The 20261-nt window shown below is 44.5% G+C and overlaps 1 protein-coding gene across 1 annotated transcript; it reads left to right on the forward strand.

The window, feature by feature from the left end:
- The first annotated feature begins 1922 nt into the window (after positions 1-1922).
- Positions 1923-18645, forward strand: LOC146984649 (AN1-type zinc finger protein 3 homolog). The gene is made up of 6 exons (XM_085781999.1): positions 1923-2202; positions 10656-10696; positions 13277-13537; positions 13835-13909; positions 15536-15745; positions 18422-18645. The coding sequence occupies exons 1-6, from the start codon at positions 2135-2137 to the stop codon at positions 18574-18576; spliced, it is 810 nt and encodes a 269-aa protein (XP_085638125.1). The 5' UTR covers positions 1923-2134; the 3' UTR covers positions 18577-18645.
- Positions 18646-20261: the final 1616 nt, after the last annotated feature.

The following is a 20261-nucleotide window of genomic DNA, read 5'->3' on the forward strand; positions in this document are numbered from 1 at the left end:
AATTTCTCCAAAAATGTTTAAACATTTGTAGGAAGAAGTGGTTAAAAAATTCTCAAAAAAAAAAAAGTTAAAGGGACAATGAGGAGTTTTGGAAAAGCGAAGTGTTTCCACACTACATTTATGAGCCTCCACACCGTGAAATTCTTTGACCGGCGCAAGACAGACTCATGTTTTCATTCATCAAGAATTAAAGTCAGAGGTTGGAAGACGATCACATACCGTCGTAGTTCCCACCATAAACGGAGATTCATTCGGCGGCGTTATTCTCATGACTCGCCACAAAACCGAAAGTAAAGAAACGCTGGTCGGCTCGCCCAGCATTTCCACCACCACTAATAATAACAAAATAACCATAGAGACAAAACCATAGATTTATCTAAAATGGACCATTAACAAGTGGTAACGGAGATTCATCCACATTAATATCAGACTTTTTATAACCAAATAGAAACTCCTCCTTGTCCCTTTAAACCAGGGGTCTCAAATGAGCTGGGGGCCACTGCTGGCACTGTCATCTCAGTGGGGGGCCACTAAAGTGTTCGAGACGAGTATAAGAAAAAAATCACAAATATTTCTGAAAACGGGGTTTATTTTCAAATACCTATGATAATTAGGGCTGTCAAACAATTAAAATTTTTAATCGCGATTAATCTCAAAATGTCCTGAGTTAATCACATATTTTTCTCTTTTGCTTGAAATACCAGCAATGTGAATGGAAAGCATAAGAAACATCCAGATCTGGACGTTTCTTATGCTTTCCATGCTTTCAAATACCATTTTCATGGTATTTAAAAATCAGCAGTCAGAGAGAGAGAGCAGCCTCGTTTGGTGACAAGAACAAGTTCTCTAGTGTAGGAACATGAGGAGAAAAAATATATGCAGGTTTTCTGTAACATTATAAGACGTAGACGTAGCTGCCGTTAAAAGAATTTTGCATTAACGTGTTAAAGCAGAAGTAAGCGATCCGGTCGTTTTGGCTAATGCTGCGTTCCAGGCAGGCTTTTGAAATCGTAAATTACAGCTTCAAGTCACAACTTACGACTTTGTAGCGTTCCAGGCAACCCACTCGTGTTTTTCCGACCTGTTTTACCGGTGAAAGTCACTATAACGGCCACTCGTAACTTCCGACCCGTGAAATCGTACCAGTACGTCTTTTTGTACAGTCTATGTACCAGATCGAACTGGTACGACTTCACAGGTCGGAAAAAAACGAGTTTCCTTGAACGCACCATAACAGTCCTCGTCCCTACGTCGCCACATTCACGGCGTCCCTTGGCTGCACACACAGCCCTGCATGCCGTTCTCTCTCCTCATTGGATAAAAACTGTAGGATACGATAAATGTTTTCTCCTCGGCTCAGAGCAGAGCAGAGTGACTGAGAGACCCGTGTTTCAGACCAAACACTCTATGTAAGTGATTGCTGTCGGGAGATATAACTATTTAAGACTTATATTAACACAAATATATCACTTACTTCTGCTTTAACTTTGACAGCCTTACTTTTTACGTCAAGATGCGGGCCGGCTGGGAGTTTGAGACCCCTGCTTTAAACTCATAAAAATGTGTTTTTTTGGATGACCATTTACATTTATGGATATAATATTTTCCTTGTAAAATAAAAAGATTCAACAAAAACAATGGCACGGAGGACTTCTCCCAGCCCTTTTAGTCGACATGAGGGTGAGTAGCCTAGATAATGAGTGAAATTTCAATTTTTGGGTGAACTATCCCTTTAAACCGGACCATACCATTGCCATTACCACTACCATTACAAACAGCAGAACCCCCCTCTCCTCAGCCGCAGTTGGTCTCGTCCTCGCGTCCAGCTGATCGCTCAGCGCCGCTCGGTCGTCGCCGTTCACACGGACCCGAGCTGAGCCGAGCTAGCTGCGGCTGTAACCGGAAGGCTGCGGCCTCTTCCTGCCCCGAGAACCGGACAGACACAACGGCTGGACTTATCTATCTGCTTTTTTTATTTATTTATTATTTCACTTGTTTTTTTAATTTTTTAACGGCTTTAACGTCGAGTTGTCCCCCCTTCATCCCCCTTCATCCTCATCCTCCTCTGGCCGTTAGCAGAGAAGGCCGCGGCCTCATCCTCAGCCTCGCGTAGTTTTTCCTGCCGGGCGTCGCGATGGGAGACACCAGCGAGCGAAGCAAAGCATCGAGCCTCCCTCCGCGGTGTCCCTGCGGCTTCTGGGGGTGAGTTACACACAAATACAACTACCAGAACTAAAACCGTGGATGTGTTTGATGAGTTAGTTGTGTTAGTTAGCCTATGGGCCGTGTGTGTGTGTGTGTGTGTGTGTGTGTGTGAGCTCCAGCTGAGTCCATTGTTGTTGTTGTGTTAGTGCAGATTCAGAATAGCAGGCCGAGGTGATAAATAAACCTCCTCTCAGCCGATAAACTGACTCCAATGTCCCGGTTTCCCTTAACGTTAACGACCGAGCTTTATTTTTTATTTTTATTTTTATTTTAGATTGATTAAAAATAAACTAGAAACTTTATTTAAACAACATGTTGGGATATATTTATGATCCTATTTCGCCAAAGGTAACTTACACACAGGCATTATGCATTTTGGAGACAAGCATACACAGTTGTCCTATAAGGTTATGTACAAAATATTGTTCCTTACACACACACAGTATAAGGATTGTTGACCCCTCAAGCTAAACAAGAATTAGCCTAACGTTAGTCTTACATCAACGATGATTTTGACAGAGCAGCATATAGCCTAGGCTACCAGTTGTAAAGACCAGATAAGACAAAAATAGCTAGGCATTTTTCTTTGTCAAATGTAGTTATAGCCTATTAATAGTGGAATGTTTTAGGAGGAGACCCTATAACTTCATACAACACGACATTTGTATTGTAACGTTAGTATAGTAACAAATATCTGAGTGTGTGTGTGTGTGTATGGGGGTGGGGGGGTGATTTATTATCACCAGAGCCCTGGTTTTCTCCGAGTTAGCATCGTTAGCATCGTTAGCATGTCCTACTTTCCGAGGCTAAGCCGAACCGAGCCGAACTGAGCCGAGTCCAGCCGAACTGAGCCGAACTCCGTCTGGGCTCGGTGCCGTCGAACCGAGCTGTGTGTGTGTGTGTGTGTGTGTGCATGTGATTGACTGATGTGTGTTAGCATAGCTTAGCGGCTAACAGGCTAACAGGGTGTAGCTGTGTGTGTGTGGTGATAAGATGACTGTCATGTCATTAGTCACACACACACACACACACAGAGTGATAAAGGCGTATTGCAGGTATTAATGTGACAGTAAACAACAGCCTCTTATTGTGGGGTGTCAGTGTCAGTCATTTATTCGTTATATATTTATTTCTTTGTAGAAAATCTGCATTGGAAAGCATTTTGCGAGAGGACAGGACTATAAAAACATAGCCTACAGACATACCGGTACATTTAAAAAAAGAAAAACACAGTAAGTTACATAAAACGCAAGTTAAGTTAAAGGGACAACGAGGAGTTTCTCCAGCGGCAGAACGAAAAATTCTGCGACAATAAAAAAAGTCTGATATTAATGTGGATGAATCTACGTTACCACTTGTTAATGGTCCATTTTAGATAAATCTATGGTTTTGTCTCTATGGTTATTTTGTTATTATTAGTGGTGGTGGAAATGCTGGGCGAGCCGACCAGCGTTTCTTTACTTTCGGTTTCGTGGCGAGTCATGAGAATAACGCCGCCGAATCTCCGTTTATGGTGGGAACTACGACGGTATGTGATCGTCTTCCAACCTCTGACTTTAATTCTTGATGAATGAAAACATGAGTCCGTCTTGCGCCGGTCAAAGAATTTCACGGTGCGGAGGCTCATAAATGTAGTGTGAAAACACTTTGCTTTATCAAAACTCCTCGTTGTCCCTTTAAGATAGAAGGATATAGGCACCGCAGACATCTCAGTAGAAATACAATGCGGAAAACATTCATCCGAACAACAGTAAAAGAAGACGACAGAGCTTCAGTGGAGGTGTCCATGTTTCAGCACCTCTTTCAATAGAAAAATAATAATAATAGTAGTAGTTTAAAACTTCTATTTGGCCCTGAGTGTTCAGACATGAGGTTGTTTAGGCTGCACACAGTCAAACCCCCCCAACACACACACACACACACACACACACACACACTGCCTTCATTCACTCTGTAGTGTCCAGAGAGCAAACTGGAACCAGTAAACCCACCTGTCAATGTCAGGTGACACAAATGGCTGTGTGTGTGTGTTACTGTGTTACTGTGTGTGTGTGTGTGTGTGTGTGTGTGTTTATGGCCCTGCTTGGGCTTAGAATAACACCTGGCCTGGGGGGTTGGGGGTGGGGGGCTGTCCCACACATGTCACTGAAACTCAAGGCCTCTTGAGGAAGATCTTGAACGAGGCGTCTGTCAGTACGTTTACATGACACTTGAAAAAAACGAATTATTGCCTTAATCCGACTATAACTGGACAACTGAAGTGCATGTAAACACCTTAGTCCGACTGAAATCGCATGCGCATGCTCCACAACAGTAGAGACGGCACAAAGTGGCACAAACAAAAGAAATACACAAATATTTGTTCTGAGACTGAACAACGTTACTTTTTTTAGTCAGTGTATGTTCAAATTAGGGCCAATTGTGTGAAATTTTGGAAAAATTAGGAGACATTTCTGGAAAAAAAGAGTAATATTTCTGTAAAAAAAGGTACAATTTCAATAAAAAGTTGGGGAGACCCCCTTGAAGGACCTAATCGATCAATCAATCATCTGATCAGTCAGTCGTCTCGGTGATAAGAGCTGATGTATTGACGACTCTCTCCGTTTCCGGTCTGGTTTCATGTAGAAACAACATCCTCTCCTGTGATTGGTTGATCTCACCAGAGAGGAATAACCCTCCCAGAGTTCACTGCAGCGCTGCCCGATCAATAATCAAAGTTATTTATCGTCAGACGTCTGTTTGGACCAGACGTTCCAGATCAATCAGGCCTGTGTTTGTAGTGAAGCAGGAACAGGTAATTTAATCAACGTGTGTTGATCAATGTCGGAGGTTAACAGCCTCAGATAAGAGCAGCTGATTGGCTCTGCCTCTGTCCGCCATCTTGTTAGTATTGAAATTGATTTACTTTACTCAGAATGCATTGCACCACGAGCCGGGTGAAGACTGTTACTGGTCCAGGTCCAGTCAGAGTCTCCTGAGCTCACCTGGCTGTGAAGGTCACCTGGACCAGCTGGTTGGTGTCGGAGAAAAATACTAAAACTACATCAGTCAGTGTTTCTGTTATTTATTCAAGAAACAAATATCCTGCTCTTGGTTTGTTTAAAGCACTTTGATGGAGGTTGGTGGTTAGAGGTAGGTTATTGGTGGTTAGGGGTAGGTTATTGGTGGGTAGAGGTAGGCCTGGGACGATAATACATTTTGCTGGACGATATATTGTCCCACAAATTATTGACGATAAACGATATTATTGACACATTTTTATGAGAACAAATTAACCACTAATATAATAATAATATTTCATAATAATGCAAGTAGACCCTTTTAAATAAGATTAAAATTTTATTTCTCATGAGTATCTTTTTTAACCATTGTAATTGGAATGACTTTGGAATGAATGAGAACTTATATAGCTACTATACTAAATAAATAAAATAAACAAAAAATAATAAACAGTGCAGCTGTTCTGTCCAATAACGTTACACAGCTGAAGCTCCACTTTTCATTCAAACAAACTAATGTGACAGATGTAAGATTTCATCAGTGAGACTAGCATTTATCTCCTAAAAAGTATTAAACCAGCCGGCGGTAAACCTCTAAAAACCTGCTGATAAGTTTTCTTAGTCGTTTTCTCCCCCAATGACGGAGGTTGACCGGCCAGTGAGCTGCTGCAGACGGCTGCAGACTGTGGGAAGCCCCGCTCCTCCTGCTCGCTGCTACCACATTAGCTCCAAAAACGTCGAGGAAATCTCCTAACAGGCGATATGTGGATAAACTGACCACAGACTGGGGATCTAAACTGTGACTTTCTCACATGAAAAAATATTAAAACTTTAAAAAGTGACGTGTTAACAGCGCGGCAGCAAGAATTACAGTAAAATAGCTTTTAGCTGCTTAGCTTTACAGCTAGCGCTGCCGGTTGCTGCAAAATGCATTCTGGGAAACAAAGATCCTGGATGACTGAAAAGAGGGTTCACTCCTTTCATTCTGCAAAACAAACGGCCCAGGTGCTGAGACCGATGCACAGGGTGAAGCCTCTTGTCATCCAGCTGGTTGGAGGCCAGAGACCAGGGGCCGTATTCACAAAGCCTTTTATCTTACCACTAGGAGTGCTCCTAACTCGCACTAAAAGTTTTTACGTAGGAGTTTTTTCTTAAAAGCTATTCACAAAGCCGCTGAGACCTACTCTTACTAAGGATAAATCACTAAGAGCAAACTAAGAGTCACGCCCCTGGTGACGCCCCGTTGCTATGGATTACGTCAATTCTCGTGCACGAATTCGAGGCGCTCAACACGGTGATTGGTTGTTGAGTGCCGGCGGCGCCCCCCCTCCCCTCCCCTCCCCTCCCTCCCTCCTCCTCCTCGCCGCCGGCCGCTCCGCTCCACTTTTTTTTTTTTGCCGTCAGGTCCGACGGGGCTTTTTAGATTGCTTCGAGTCCAAACCACTGTCTCTGCTGCCGAGTTGGGCTCTGAACTTTCTGTCTTTCGCTCTGCCATCTGCATCTTTCTGCTACAGTTTTTGTCGCGTCTCACTTTCTGCAGTGTGACGCTGTGCAACTCCTATGAGGGTCAGTGCGTCCACTCGCAAAGCAGCCGCTGGTTTTTTTTCTTCCCACATTTTAATATTATTTTTCACATTCGTTGACAGCCCTATATGGTGATCATAATGATGAGAAAAGAAAATGCATTACCCACATTTGTGGCCTATAGCAGGATTTGAACCCAGACTAACAATAAGTTTAGTTTACTGGGGGAGCAGCCTTATCACATGAGCTATTACTACTAACAGATGTGTGAGTCTAGCGTACCCACCAACCTTTTAAAAATATTTTTGGCTCACATCAGCACGACTGCATCGTAGCAGTCGCAGTTACCTCGGTCCGACCGTTGACGCCTATATTGGACAGTTCGTCACCGTCACTCCTCCCGTTTTATAGCGAAAATGTTGTAGATGACCCAAAAAAAAAAAAAACACCGACAAAAAGCCACGTTGGGCATCAAAGGGCAAAGGGGCAGGTGCTCCAGCACCCGCCTCTGCAGCAATTTGCAGTCCTCCATACATTTGCCTGGCTGCAGCCATTTGCGATTCTTTGTGAATAGGTCTTACTGAGTTAGGAGTCCTCACCAGGACTTTTAAGCTCTCCCAGACTTAGGAGCTACTTTTAGGCATAAAATACTTTGTGAATTACTCTTATTTTAAAAAACTAGGAGTCCTAAATTTAAGACTGACACGCCCACTTTTTTTAGGAGTTGCTCCTAAATTCGGCCCTTAGGAGCTACTTTTAACCTTAAGATTCTTTGTGAATACGGCCCCAGGAAAACAAATACTGTAAGTGCGCATGCACATGGCGATTTATCGAGGCCGGAAAAACTATCGAGTTCATTTTCATTTATCGTGCGATTAATTGATTTATTGATTATCGTCCCAGGCCTAGGTAGAGGTAGGTTATTGGTGGTTGGAGGTAGATTATTGGTGGTTAGAGGTAGGTTATTGGTGGTTAGAGGTAGATTATTGGTGGTTAGAGGTAGGTTATTGGTGGTTAGAGGTAGATTATTGGTAGTTAGAGGTAGATTATTGGTGGTTAGAGGTAGGTTATTGGTAGTTGGAGGTAGATTATTGGTGGTTGGAGGTAGATTATTGGTGGTTAGAGGTAGATTATTGGTGGTTAGAGGTAGATTATTGGTGGTTAGAGGTAGATTATTGGTGGTTAGAGGTAGATTATTGGTGGTTAGAGGTAGATTGTTGGTGGTTGGAGGTGGGTTATTGGTGGTTAGAGGTAGATTATTGGTGGTTAGAGGTAGATTATTGGTGGTTAGAGGTAGATTATTGGTAGTTGGAGGTAGATTATTGGTGGTTGGAGGTAGATTATTGGTGGTTAGAGGTAGATTGTTGGTGGTTGGAGGTAGATTGTTGGTAGTTGGAGGTAGATTATTGGTAGTTAGAGGTAGATTGTTGGTAGTTGGAGGTAGATTATTGGTAGTTGGAGGTAGATTGTTGGTAGTTAGAGGTAGATTGTTGGTAGTTGGAGGTAGATTATTGGTGGTTGGAGGTAGATTGTTGGTGGTTAGAGGTAGATTGTTAGTAGTTGGAGGTAGATTATTGGTGGTAGTTGATCGTTGGTTTTAGGTAGATGATCGGTGGTAGTTGATTGGAGGTTGGTGAAGATGGTTGTTAGTTGGAGGTTAGGGGTAGATTGTTGGTGGTTGTTTTGTGGTTAACGGTTGTTGGTTGGTGATCGGATATTGTTGGTTGGAGGTTGGTGTTCTGTGGTTGTTGGTTTGTAGTTAACGGTCGTTGGTTGTTGGTCGGTGGTTGGATGTTGTTGGTTCGTGGTTAACAGTTAACGGTTGGTGGTTTGTGGTTAATGGTTGTTGGTTGGTGGTCGGTCGTGTTGCAGACTGGACGACATCAGAGTCTGTGATGGTGGTCTGCTCCACATCTCTAAAGCAGGTTGGCCCTCAGAGCTGAAGCTCCTCTCAGTCTCAGTCTCAGTCTCACATTTAATTATAGGACAGATCTGGGTCACCACCACGGCCTCCTGTCTGGGTCCTCCAGATGTTGGTGTGTGTGTGTGTGTGTGTGTGGTCACATCATTGTTCCTCAGCCTGCACACACACACACACACACACCTCCAGCTCCTATTGACTATTGACAGGACTCACAGCTGACAGAGGAGCCGCGTATTGAACACATTGTAGTGGTCTGAACATTAAAGAGAAGTCCAGAAGGTTTAGAAGGTCTAAGGTCTAGATGCTTCAGGAGGACCAAGAGTCAAACCACAGCTTTCTTTTTTTTGGCTGCGTTTGGGTCAAGAGTTAACCTACTAATACTAATACTGGTGAGTCCGGCTGCATCAGGTCTGAGCATCAACGCCCGCGGGTCGGACCGGGTCAGATCTTAATGTTCAGGCCTGTTGAGAACTGTAGCGGGGATGAAGCAGTTTAGAAAGGACTCAGACAGGCGATCGTGGGCTTTGAGAGGTTTTGTTCATTCACAAGGACTTGTAGAAAATATGGAAACAGACCCGGTGCAGTCTGTTGGAGACTAAATAGTATTTAACCTTCTGATGTAAACACTGTACTGATGTGATTGTACTCATCTGTCCTGGTTCACAGTAGAGCCGTCTCCTCTCCGTCTCTCTGAGGACAGGTCCAGATGAGCTGATGTCCAACAGGTTCTTCTAACCCCTTGGTCGCACTGCAGGTGGAAGCTGCGCGCGCCCTGCTCGCGCCTTCTCTGGCGCTGGGCTGGTCACACTGGGAGTGTACTAGGGTTGTGCCGATTGGCGATCCAATCGTCTATCAGCGATTGGAAGGACGATCGGCGATGTTTTGTTTTCTTGCCGATTTTACACACACACATACTCGCTACTTTTTTATTGATCTAATGCGCAATCTGTTTGTTTTGTTTTAATGAAGCCGCTTGGCTTGCTGCTTCCAACTATACTCTGTCAAATGACAGTGTTTCACCAATCAAATGCAGCCACTGGCGACGTCCAATCAGACGGAGCCAGGTGACCGCACACAACATCTCTGTGGTGAACAGGGTGGCCACTCCGCCTCAAATTTGAGGAAACACGTTTAGCTGGTGTTGTGGCTGTCTATGCTAGGCTGCCGACGCCAGCCCTGTATGTCACAGCCCGACGAGGTGTTCACTGATATGCCACAAATAAATTACGTCCGCCATGAATAGATTTTTCGGCTTTCGGCAACGCAATAGCGTTCCGTTCATTGATCATAGTGCTCTTTCTCCGTTATTAGCCCTCACACACAGAGAAGCGCGCATGCATGACAGCAGGGCACGGTAAAAGCGATACTCATACGCCGCCGCCCCCCCCCCGGTCGAACGAACACGTGGAACGGCCGCCGCCGCCAACCCCCCCCCCCCCCCCCGGACCCCGGCGATAGATAGGTCTATCGGCGATCTCCAGGGAGGGCGATTGGGACGATCTGAGAATGTCAAAATCGCCCAACACTAGAGTGTACTTCTCCTCTCTCCGCCCGTCAGACATCGACTGCAGTCGCACATACGGTTTTCCACACACACGTCATTTTAAACATGTGTGTGTGTCTTGTGTGCAGACGCAACTGACAAATATTTAGGCTGTAGACGGACAAGCAGCAACTTAATTAATCATCATTTTATTTATTTTATTTTGAAAATTGACCGGATTCTCTCGCCTTTTCTGTGCCCGACTGCCTGTCTGGTACGATCTGGTCTACCCAGCTTGACAGACGGCGCTCGCGGCTCGCGTGAAAAATAGAACTGAACCGATCTGAAGCGCTGCAGCCGCGCGCACTGCGACCAGGCAGACAGGTTAACATGTGGTCCTATCTGAAACTGCCTCCGCTCCAGGGCGCTGCGCTTCGGTTCTGCGTGCAGTGCGACCAGGCTGTTAGTGTGACGTCCAGCTCCTAACCTCCTCCTCTCCTCCTTTCTCTTCTCTCCTCAGGTCCAGTAAAACCATGAACCTCTGCTCCAAGTGTTTTGCAGGTGAGTCTCATCCCTCCTGTGTTTCCTGTGTTGCACTCACGCATCAGGCTTTAATCAGCAAACCGGCAGATTGTTGTTGATTCAACATTCAACATTCAAGAACTTTATTTAGTCATTTTGTGCACAGACAAACTGGGTAAAGAGTTAAAACAGAGTTAAAAATGAATTTTAAGGGAATTAGTCAAGACAAAAAAGACAAATGACACGTCAATAAATCAATAAACAACACCGATAAATGACACTGAAGAATAAAACACAGAAAAAGCTGCAAAAATATATAATATACACAGATTTAAATATGGATGTACGGTCCATTAAAGGGTACAAGTGGCAGTGATGTCTGTGGTTAACAGTTGTATTGATCGTTATAGATCATTACATCATCATTACATCATCACCTCCAGGTTTCACAGGTTAGATGATGATGATGATGATGTTGTTGCTAGGCTGCAGAGGAAACGACGTCACGTTGACCTTGTTAGCTCGACGCTAGCTGTGCCAGCTGATTTCAGTCAGGGATGCTAACAGCGCTAAGAGCCACTGAAAGAAAACTACAAAACCTCAGTATGTTTGGAGGAAGCTGCTGATTGGTTGAGGTGGACAGAGTCAGAAACTATTAAAGTTGGTTCTGGGAGGACGGACGGGCGGACGGACCGACCGATGGTGCTGCAGCCCTGCCGGCGGTGACCATGGCAACCGCCCGGTGAGCATGGCAGACAGCAGAGGGCCCGAGGGTCCGACTCCTCCACAGACAGACTGAGACGCCCAGACCAGAATAGACCGAGACTCACGGATCAATAACGTCTGACATCATCACCAGACAGTCGGCTTGTTTCCATCTCCTCTGGAAATGTGAAAAAAAACGAAATATTGCAATAAAGAACAGGTCATGGAAACGCCGACATTCATAAAAACTTCTCTGATAAAATAAAACACTTGTTTCTGTTGGAGACACATCAATCAGCTGAACGTATCCCGGCTCATCCTGAACTGTTGTTTCCATAGTTCATCTGTGAAACCCTCGTTCAACATCCTCTCCCAGAAATCCCTGTTTCACGGCCGCTGCCACACATAATCTATATAATATAATAATTAATAATACATAATATACACTTAAGCCCAAAAGTATTCATACCCCTGTCAGGGTTTCCCCCAGAAAACTTGTTAAGCCCGGTGGTAGGGTGGCACCAGCGGCCCATCGGCGGGCCACCGGTGCCAAGCGTGTTTTTTTGTGACAGGGGCCTGACCCTGACCGATGGCAGGGGCCTGTAGGGAACAGATTCATTAATGGAGCAGTAGCATTTAGCAGGTGTGATTCCATAAGGCCTTAGGATCCATGTTAAAAGTTGACTGGAAATTTGAAAATATTATCATAAACATCTGTTATTATAAGACTTTATGTAACTTAAACACCAGCTATAGCAGAGTCTTACAGAAAGGCACCCTTGAAATGCTGTTCAATCAACCACAAAAAAAAGTAGGCCTAATAATTATAATTATAAAAAAATATTTAAATAAATAACATCAACTGTTTGCATTAAAAACTAAAAAACAACTGCCTGGTGTCTCCATTGTTAAAGTCTAGCCTTATTTCCATGGATGTATTATAGATCCATCATCCATGTTTTGTTTTTTTTATTTATTTTGCTCCGAGATTTTTTACGTCTGGAGTCACGTGCACATGACGTACCACGCTCTTTTTCCGGTCAGTCATCATGGAAACGTGACACTCACGGATCTACTAGAACAAACGTGTGTGATCGCGAACTTTACGAGCTGAAAAATGAAACAATGGATCATTTTCACATCAGGTGAAAGCCCCGCGGCTCACAGGGGCCCGGAGCTCTGACGCTGCAGGGGACGACGTGCTAACAGCTAACAGCTAACAGCTAAAAGCTACCAGCTAACAGCTACCAACTAACAGCTAAAAGCTACCAGCTAACAGCTACCAACTTACAGCTAACAGCTACCAGCTAACAGCTACCAACTAACAGCTAACAGCTACCAACTAACAGCTACCAGCTAACAGCTAACAGCTACCAACTTACAGCTAACAGCTACCAGCTAACAGCTACCAACTAACAGCTAACAGCTACCAACTTACAGCTAACAGCTACCAGCTAACAGCTACCAACTAACAGCTAACAGCTACCAGCTAACGGCTAACAGCTAACAGCTGCAGCAGCTGACTGAGTCTCTGGAGCTGCGGCTCCGCTCACGTTAACGTGGACTCGGTGCGTTCCTCTCGGTCAGCTGTGAAGCAGCGGGCTGATGCTGTCTATTGTCTGATGAGCATGATGTCCGTGACGTGTCTCGTGATGCGCGACGAAGTTGTAACGTTGTCAGGTGATGAAAAAGACACCTGATCACGTGTTTATTGAGTATAAAAACTGATTTAAAAAATTAATAAACGATGCTTAGCCTGGCGGGGGGGCAAGGAAGGCCTGGCGGGCTGCCAGGCTTATAATACACTGGGGGAAACCCTGACAGCGCCTCGTTGTCATGGCGACAGGAGGTCATGGGTGATGTGTTGATGGTGTGTTAACTCCTCCTCCTCTTCCTCCTCCTCCTCCTCCTCAGACATCCAGGAGAAGCCGCCGGGGGACGACTGCTCCTCCTCTAAGCCCCTCCCCTCCACCGGCAGCAGCCAATCAGCCGCCTTCAGCAGCGAGACCAGCAGCAGCAGCAGCAGCCAATCCCTGTCCGCCGCCATCTCCTCCTCGTCATCCTCGTCAAAGTCATCGTCATTGCTGCCGTCGCCGTCGGCAACCAGCTCGGAGTCGCCGCCGCCGCCCGCAGCCGAAGAGCCGTCGCCCTCGTTCCCCCCCGGCCCCAGGGAAGGTGAGACGGACCAATCACAGCAGAGCTCACTGTGACATCATCAGGCCAGACAGGAAGTGATGTCACACAGGACGTCCTCCTCCTCCAATCACTGTGTCCGCTGCAGCAGACGAGCTCGTTACCGAGAGCTGCAGCTCCAGATGTAAAATGAGCAGTGGAGCCGTGTGTGTGTGTGTGTGTGTGTGTGTGTGTGTGTGTGTGTGTGTGTCCGTCTCTAGATGGCCACGCCCCCTCATTTGCATACAACAACATGAGAGCTGAGAGATACAACAACTCTGACTGGTCTCTGTCCTGCAGGTGTCTCGTCGTCCACAGAAACAGAAACGGCCCACGGTACACTCTGCACACCCACAAAACGTCCACGGGAATCAGGTAACACACACACACACACACACACACACACACACACACATACACACACACACACACACACACACACACACACACACACACACACACACACTAGCGTTGTCACGATACCAGAATTTCAGTAGTTGATACCAACACCAGTAAATTTCCCCAAAAACATAACCCATTTGCTTCTAGATTCGTTAGGCTACTCTTTAAAAAACACAGTTTCACATCAAACTGTCTTGTATTTAAAGGGATAGTTCAACATTTTGTCAGATTGGCCCATTGCCATAATTCCTATAGTCATAGCAGTAGGTTCGTTACCAGTGTTCCCTCTAATTTTCAAAACTCCTGAGCAGAAATTCAACTCCCCTGATGAGCTGCTTGAGCGACTGTGAGACAGTACGTCCACATGCTGGTGCTATGGCCTCACCTCTCCAACTCCAAATATCAATACTATCGGCTATTACTATAATGATTAATAACAGATTATTTTGACAACATTACCTAGGCTGCTCCATATCTAGGTCAGTTACAGTTAATGATAACAAAATACAATTTTGTTTTGGCAAAATAGATTTTGCATTTATTGCCATATGAACAATATGAAAAAAATAATTAACATGAAGTTGGTGTCATCAACTCTTGGCACAGAAACATTCTTGATATGAACAGTAATAATAATTCTCAAGCAAAAACTTAAATCGTAGTTGCACTACAGACCACGGTTAAGGTCATAAATTTCACAATTTGAAGCCACATTAGGGAGAAATAACCAGTAAACTAGTCGGGATATTTGAGTGTGCAACTTTTTTGTCTTCTGGGCAAAGAGGAGGAGCAGTAAAACACCTGAGAGGGAACAGTGCTTGTTACCTTTAATTGTCGGTGCAAGCTATTTTTAGAACGGTGGAGCAGAGCCGTGAGCTGCTCAGAGCTACGCTACGGAGGCTCATTATGGGATTTCTTGCAGGTTTCCCTCATCAAACTCATCAAATACACAATCCAACAACTCCACAACGCTCTGGTGGACAAGTTGTGAGCTGCACATTCACCACGCTATGAGATAATAACACAACGTTACCACACAGAGTTGTTTTAGAGGGAAATACAGAGACTGTTGATGAAAAACTGTCCCTCAAGGCAACGTGCATCAGAGGTTTTACATGAATTTCCCTCTAAAACAACTCTGTGTGGTAACGTTGTGTTATTATCTCATAGCGTGGTGAATGTGCAGCTCACAACTTGTCCACCAGAGCGTTGTGGAGTTGTTGGATTGTGTATTTGATGAGTTTGATGAGGGAAACCAAGAAATCCCATAATGAGCCTCCGTAGCGTAGCTCTGAGCAGCTCACGGCTCTGCTCCGCCGTTCTAAAAACAACTTGCACCGACAATTAAAGGTAACGAACCTGCTGCTATGACTATAGGGATTATGGCAATGGGCCAATTTGACAAAATGTTGAACTATCCCTTTAAGACACTCAGAATATCAGGGACAATTTTTCATCAAGCAGTCTCTACAGTCTCTGCTGTAGGATATAACGCTCTATTGTTTATATGGTAATTGTAACGTAGGACATGTCTGTTCTGATGATACAAGTCAACAGTGTAAAACTCTACGAGTTCATCGTCCTCCTCTTGTCTTTCAGCCTCGGCCTCGGAGAGCGAGGCGACGCCAGAGAAGCGACCCCGGCCGGAGGAGAAGGAGGCGGGGGGAGGAGGAGGAGGAGCTGAGGAGGAAGAGGAGGAGGAGGAAGAGGAGGCCCGCGGGACGCCCAAGCAGAAGAACCGCCGGCGCTGCTACCGCTGCCAAACCAAACTAGAGCTGGTGCAGCAGGAACTGGGCTCCTGCCGCTGTGGTGAGTCGGAGCCACGCGTCGTAGCCACGCCCCCTTTGACCCGGCGCAGTCTGTACGTTCACAGTCACAGCTCCAGTTGGAGTTCAGTCTATGGGATGCCGTTTAGGGTGAAAACATTGAAATATGTGCACATACACACTGACAATGTGCACACAGACACGCACTGAAGCACATGATTACACCGGTCAAAACACACTACTTCCTGTCCTAATTTTCAAAATAAAATCAGGGCGAATGATTAATAAGATTTATGAGCAGGTGATGTGCCTGTAGTGACAGATTGTGGGTCTAGGCCCTAACCCATATGCACAATTAATCACGTGCTCACAGATTTAGGAATAATATTTAGTTCGACATCCCTAAACCTATTATGGAGAGAGAAGTAGCTGTGCAAGATGGCGGTGCCTTCCTGTTACATTGTAGTAACAATGTAAGTAGCCTATATCCCACTGTGTGAGAAGGTGATAGGGTGTGGAAATTTTCAGTGCGTGTCTGCACATCATGTCAATGTATGTGCAAGTATTTCAATGTGTGCACATCATGTCAGTGTGTGTGTGCACGTTTTCAGTGTGTATGTGCAGATATTTAAATGTTTTCACCCTAAACGGCCTCCCATATCAGTCCTCGTCCCAGTTCACAGCTAATAGCTGACGGTGTCTCCTCCTCGCCACCAGGTGGAGATACGAGTCGTTTCAGCAGGTTGACACAGACTCTGTCATTGAGTAAATAACTGGAAATAAATATCGTCAGTTCTCAACTTCAGTTCCTGACTGGACTCACCGGTCCGGTCCATGTTCAGGCTGAAAATAGACTATAGCCTGTACAAACGACTACTATAAAACACATCTTCTTGCTGGTTGCACTGTGTGAAATCAACTCAATCGGGGCAGACGCTAGGCTTGGGCAGTATTACGGTAATACCGTATAGAGGGATTATCAGCCTACGTCACTGACGTTCTACTGCGCATGTCGCCTGCAGAAAGAGAGCAGCAAGAGCCGTGATCAGGTCTTTTTGTGCTGTTAGTTGCACTATTGTTTTGATAAAAATAACAAAACGCGCAAAATTTACAGAATAGCGTCAACTCACACCCCTTTCAAGGCAAACGAGAGAGAAAATAGTACATTGGCGATTCATTTCGAGCAATATAACGTGTTAGATACGTTGGTTTGAATGGTGATAAAGCTAAATGCTCACAGGCACAGCTGTAACGTTATAACTGCAGCAAATGAGTTGTGAAATGTTTACTACGACAGTGACTGAAGACGAGGTCACATACTGATGGAAAGCAAGCTGACATTAATTAACGTTAAGCTACATTGTTTTAGATTACCGGTACATACTCAGCCATGCACGTAACGTTACGTGGGACGGGTGGGACGGGTCCGCTAAACGTTACGTTATGCAGTTGTTCCAGACTTTAGACAGGTCCGTCCTCTTCCCTCGTCTCTGACCAGCAGCACCTCAGTCCTCACAGACACTGAGTTTTATAATCGTGAGTATTTTCCTGAACATGATTGTGTGTTAAATAACTGTAGGTAACGTTAGGGATGCACAGTGTTTTTACCGATAACCACCGCTGCTGTGAGTGTCCGTGTCTTGTCCCGTGGCTGAGTTGCCGTTGCCGCGGTACAAACTCGTTCCTCCGTCCTGACGTTTTTTTTTTTTTTTCCTGCCGTTATAAAACTATAAAACCGTCTATGTATAAAACACACACTACATCAGTAGGTGATAAACTGTTGTAGTAGGCTGACAACATCGCTAGCTAACACCGCTTTGACTACACTAGATCCATGGAGGTAACCATGACAACCGGTTCTTTCTGCAGTCAGGTTGCGCACGCATCCTGATTTGTTGGTAAACAGATAATCCCTCTATACTGCAGGTGTTTAAAAATAGCAACGGTATCAGTTTCAATACTGTCATGAAAAAATGCAATGCACTTATACAGGAGATAAGGATTAAATATGAAATAAAAGTAATTTATTGTCTAAAATTGATTATATGTCCAGTAGCACTTATGTGTGGTTGATATTTTCAGTTAGTTTAATATGTTTTAGCCTACTTTTACGGTTACCCCCCCCCGTCGGACACGTTCTGCCATAGTCACTCTCAGACAGACCGCCGGTGAGCCTGTGGGACGGGTTCCGCTAATCGTTGAAAACAGCAGTGATACGTCTCCAAACCAGAAATGTCTGTAACAACATCGGAAAAAGTCGCTCTTGACATGGAAAAAAAAAAAAAGTAGGGACCGGGACCTGCCGTGCCGTGTAAAAAAACCCACAGCAACAACAACAACAACAACAAAACTGACAGCAGTGAGTGTCACGACTTCCTGCATCTGGCCCTTCAAATTAAAAGCCCTACAGCCTTTCATATACAGTTCAGTCATTGATAGTTATTTTGACTTAATTTTGACAAGACACGGCTCCAAATGTTGTTGTTTTTTTTTCCTGCGACCAATCAACCAATGACATTTTGGTCGAATAATGTGTTTTTTGTCGACCAGTGCTCGGTCGACTATTTGGGGGCAGCCCTAGGTTTTATACTAAAACATAAGACAGTTGCTTTGAGTCAAACAAGACTGGATGTTTTCATTTGGCCGATGAGGTAAAAAGTTAAAGTTGTGCCCTTTTTTAACCTCTCCCCCCCCCCCCTCTACTCTCCTCCCCCTCCAGGTTACGTGTTCTGCATGCTCCACCGTCTCCCCGAGCAACACGACTGTCTGTTCGACCACCTGGGCCGCGGCCGCGAGGAGGCCGTGCTCAAGATGGTGAAGCTGGACCGCAAGGTGGGACGGTCCTGCCAGCGCATCGGGGAGGAGTGCTCCTGATTGGCCACCGGGCCGCCGCCGCCGCAGGGGCCGTCCAATCACAGAGCAGCAGGAGGAGGAAGAGGAGAAGAGACAGATGGGAGGAAGAGGAGGAAGAGGAGGAATCACACACACACACTCTCAGCCTTAACCCCGGCCGGTCCTCTCCTCCTCTTCCTCCTCTTCCTCCTCTTCAGAACAGGAAGTGGCGACGTTGATGAACACTCGTCCTTTTCTTTCTCTTCCTCTTCCTCTTTTTTCCGTTTCTGTTTTTGGTTCTGTCTGCTAGACTTAGAGCACTGCAGTGGAAAAGAGAGAAACTAACGACACACATCGGTCCAATGGCAGCGCCTCCTGGTGGAGGAATATGGGAATTGCAAAAGTTTCCCAAGAACTGACATCTCTGCATTCAAAGTTCAAAGTTCAAAGTTTTCTTTATTGTCCAAGTTGGGAAATTGATTTGCAGCCAGGATGTCCAGAATACATAAAAACATACAATACCAATAAATACACATAAAACACACACACAGAGCAATCAACCTCTGTTAGGAAAAACAGCATTGTTGGTGAATGAGCAGTGTGTTGTTTTCAATAATTTAAGGACATTTATAGATCACCCACGTTAATAGTATCATTGAGGATCCTTTACAGATAAACATTAACACATAGGATAGTAAAAAAACAACACAAAAATAGTTGTCTACATTAAAGGGACAACGAGGAGTTTCTATTTGGTTATTTAAAAGTCTGATATTAATGTGGATGAATCTCCGTTACCACTTGTTAATGGTCCATTTTAGATAAATCTATGGTTTTGTCTCTATGGTTATTTTGTTATTATTAGTGGTGGTGGAAATGCTGGGCGAGCCGACCAGCGTTTCTTTACTTTCGGTTTCGTGGCGAGTCATGAGAATAACGCCGCCGTATGAATCTCCGTTTATGGTGGGAACTACGACGGTATGTGATCGTCTTCCAACCTCTGACTTTAATTCTTGATGAATGAAAACATGAGTCTGTCTTGCGCCGGTCAAAGAATTTCACGGTGCGGAGGCTCATAAATGTAGTGAGAAAACACTTTGCTTTTACAAAACTCCTGGTTGTCCCTTTAACTGTTTCAATCTACATTTTGTAATAAATAAATTATAAGTATAATTTGATATGACCAAGACACCTAAAAACAAAAACACGGCCGTTTTCATCAATTTACACTGCAAAATCTCAAAATCCTTCCAAGAATATTTGTCTTATTTCTTGTGAAAATGTCTCATTTCTAGTCAAAACTAATCTCTTTCCACTTAAAATAAGACTCATCAACACTTTTCACTTGTTTCAAACTAATTTTCACTTGAAATAAGTAGAAAAATCTGCCAGTTTTTTCTGCTATTTCTGCCACTATCAGATTTTTCTACTTATTTGAAGTGAAAGTAGGCTTGAAAGAAGTAAAAAGTGTCTTAAAACAAACTGTTTTTTTATGTGATTAGTCTTATTTTAATTATAATGAGATTTGTTTTGACTAGAAATGACATTTTGACTAGAAATAAGACAAATATTCTTGGTAAGATTTTGAGTTTTTGCAGTGTACAAGCAAGTGGGCAACACACATACATTGGAGTGAATGGGTTTTCTGGGCTTCGCTTTTGTAATACCCACATCCTGCCACTAGGGGGCAAAACCCTTAAACCCTTAAAGCAGATATCAGTGGCACG

The sequence above is a fragment of the Trachurus japonicus genome, chromosome 7 (assembly GCF_045865225.1).
Source record: "Trachurus japonicus isolate A0001 chromosome 7, Traja_1.0".
In the NCBI taxonomy this organism is placed as follows: Eukaryota; Metazoa; Chordata; class Actinopteri; order Carangiformes; family Carangidae; genus Trachurus; species Trachurus japonicus.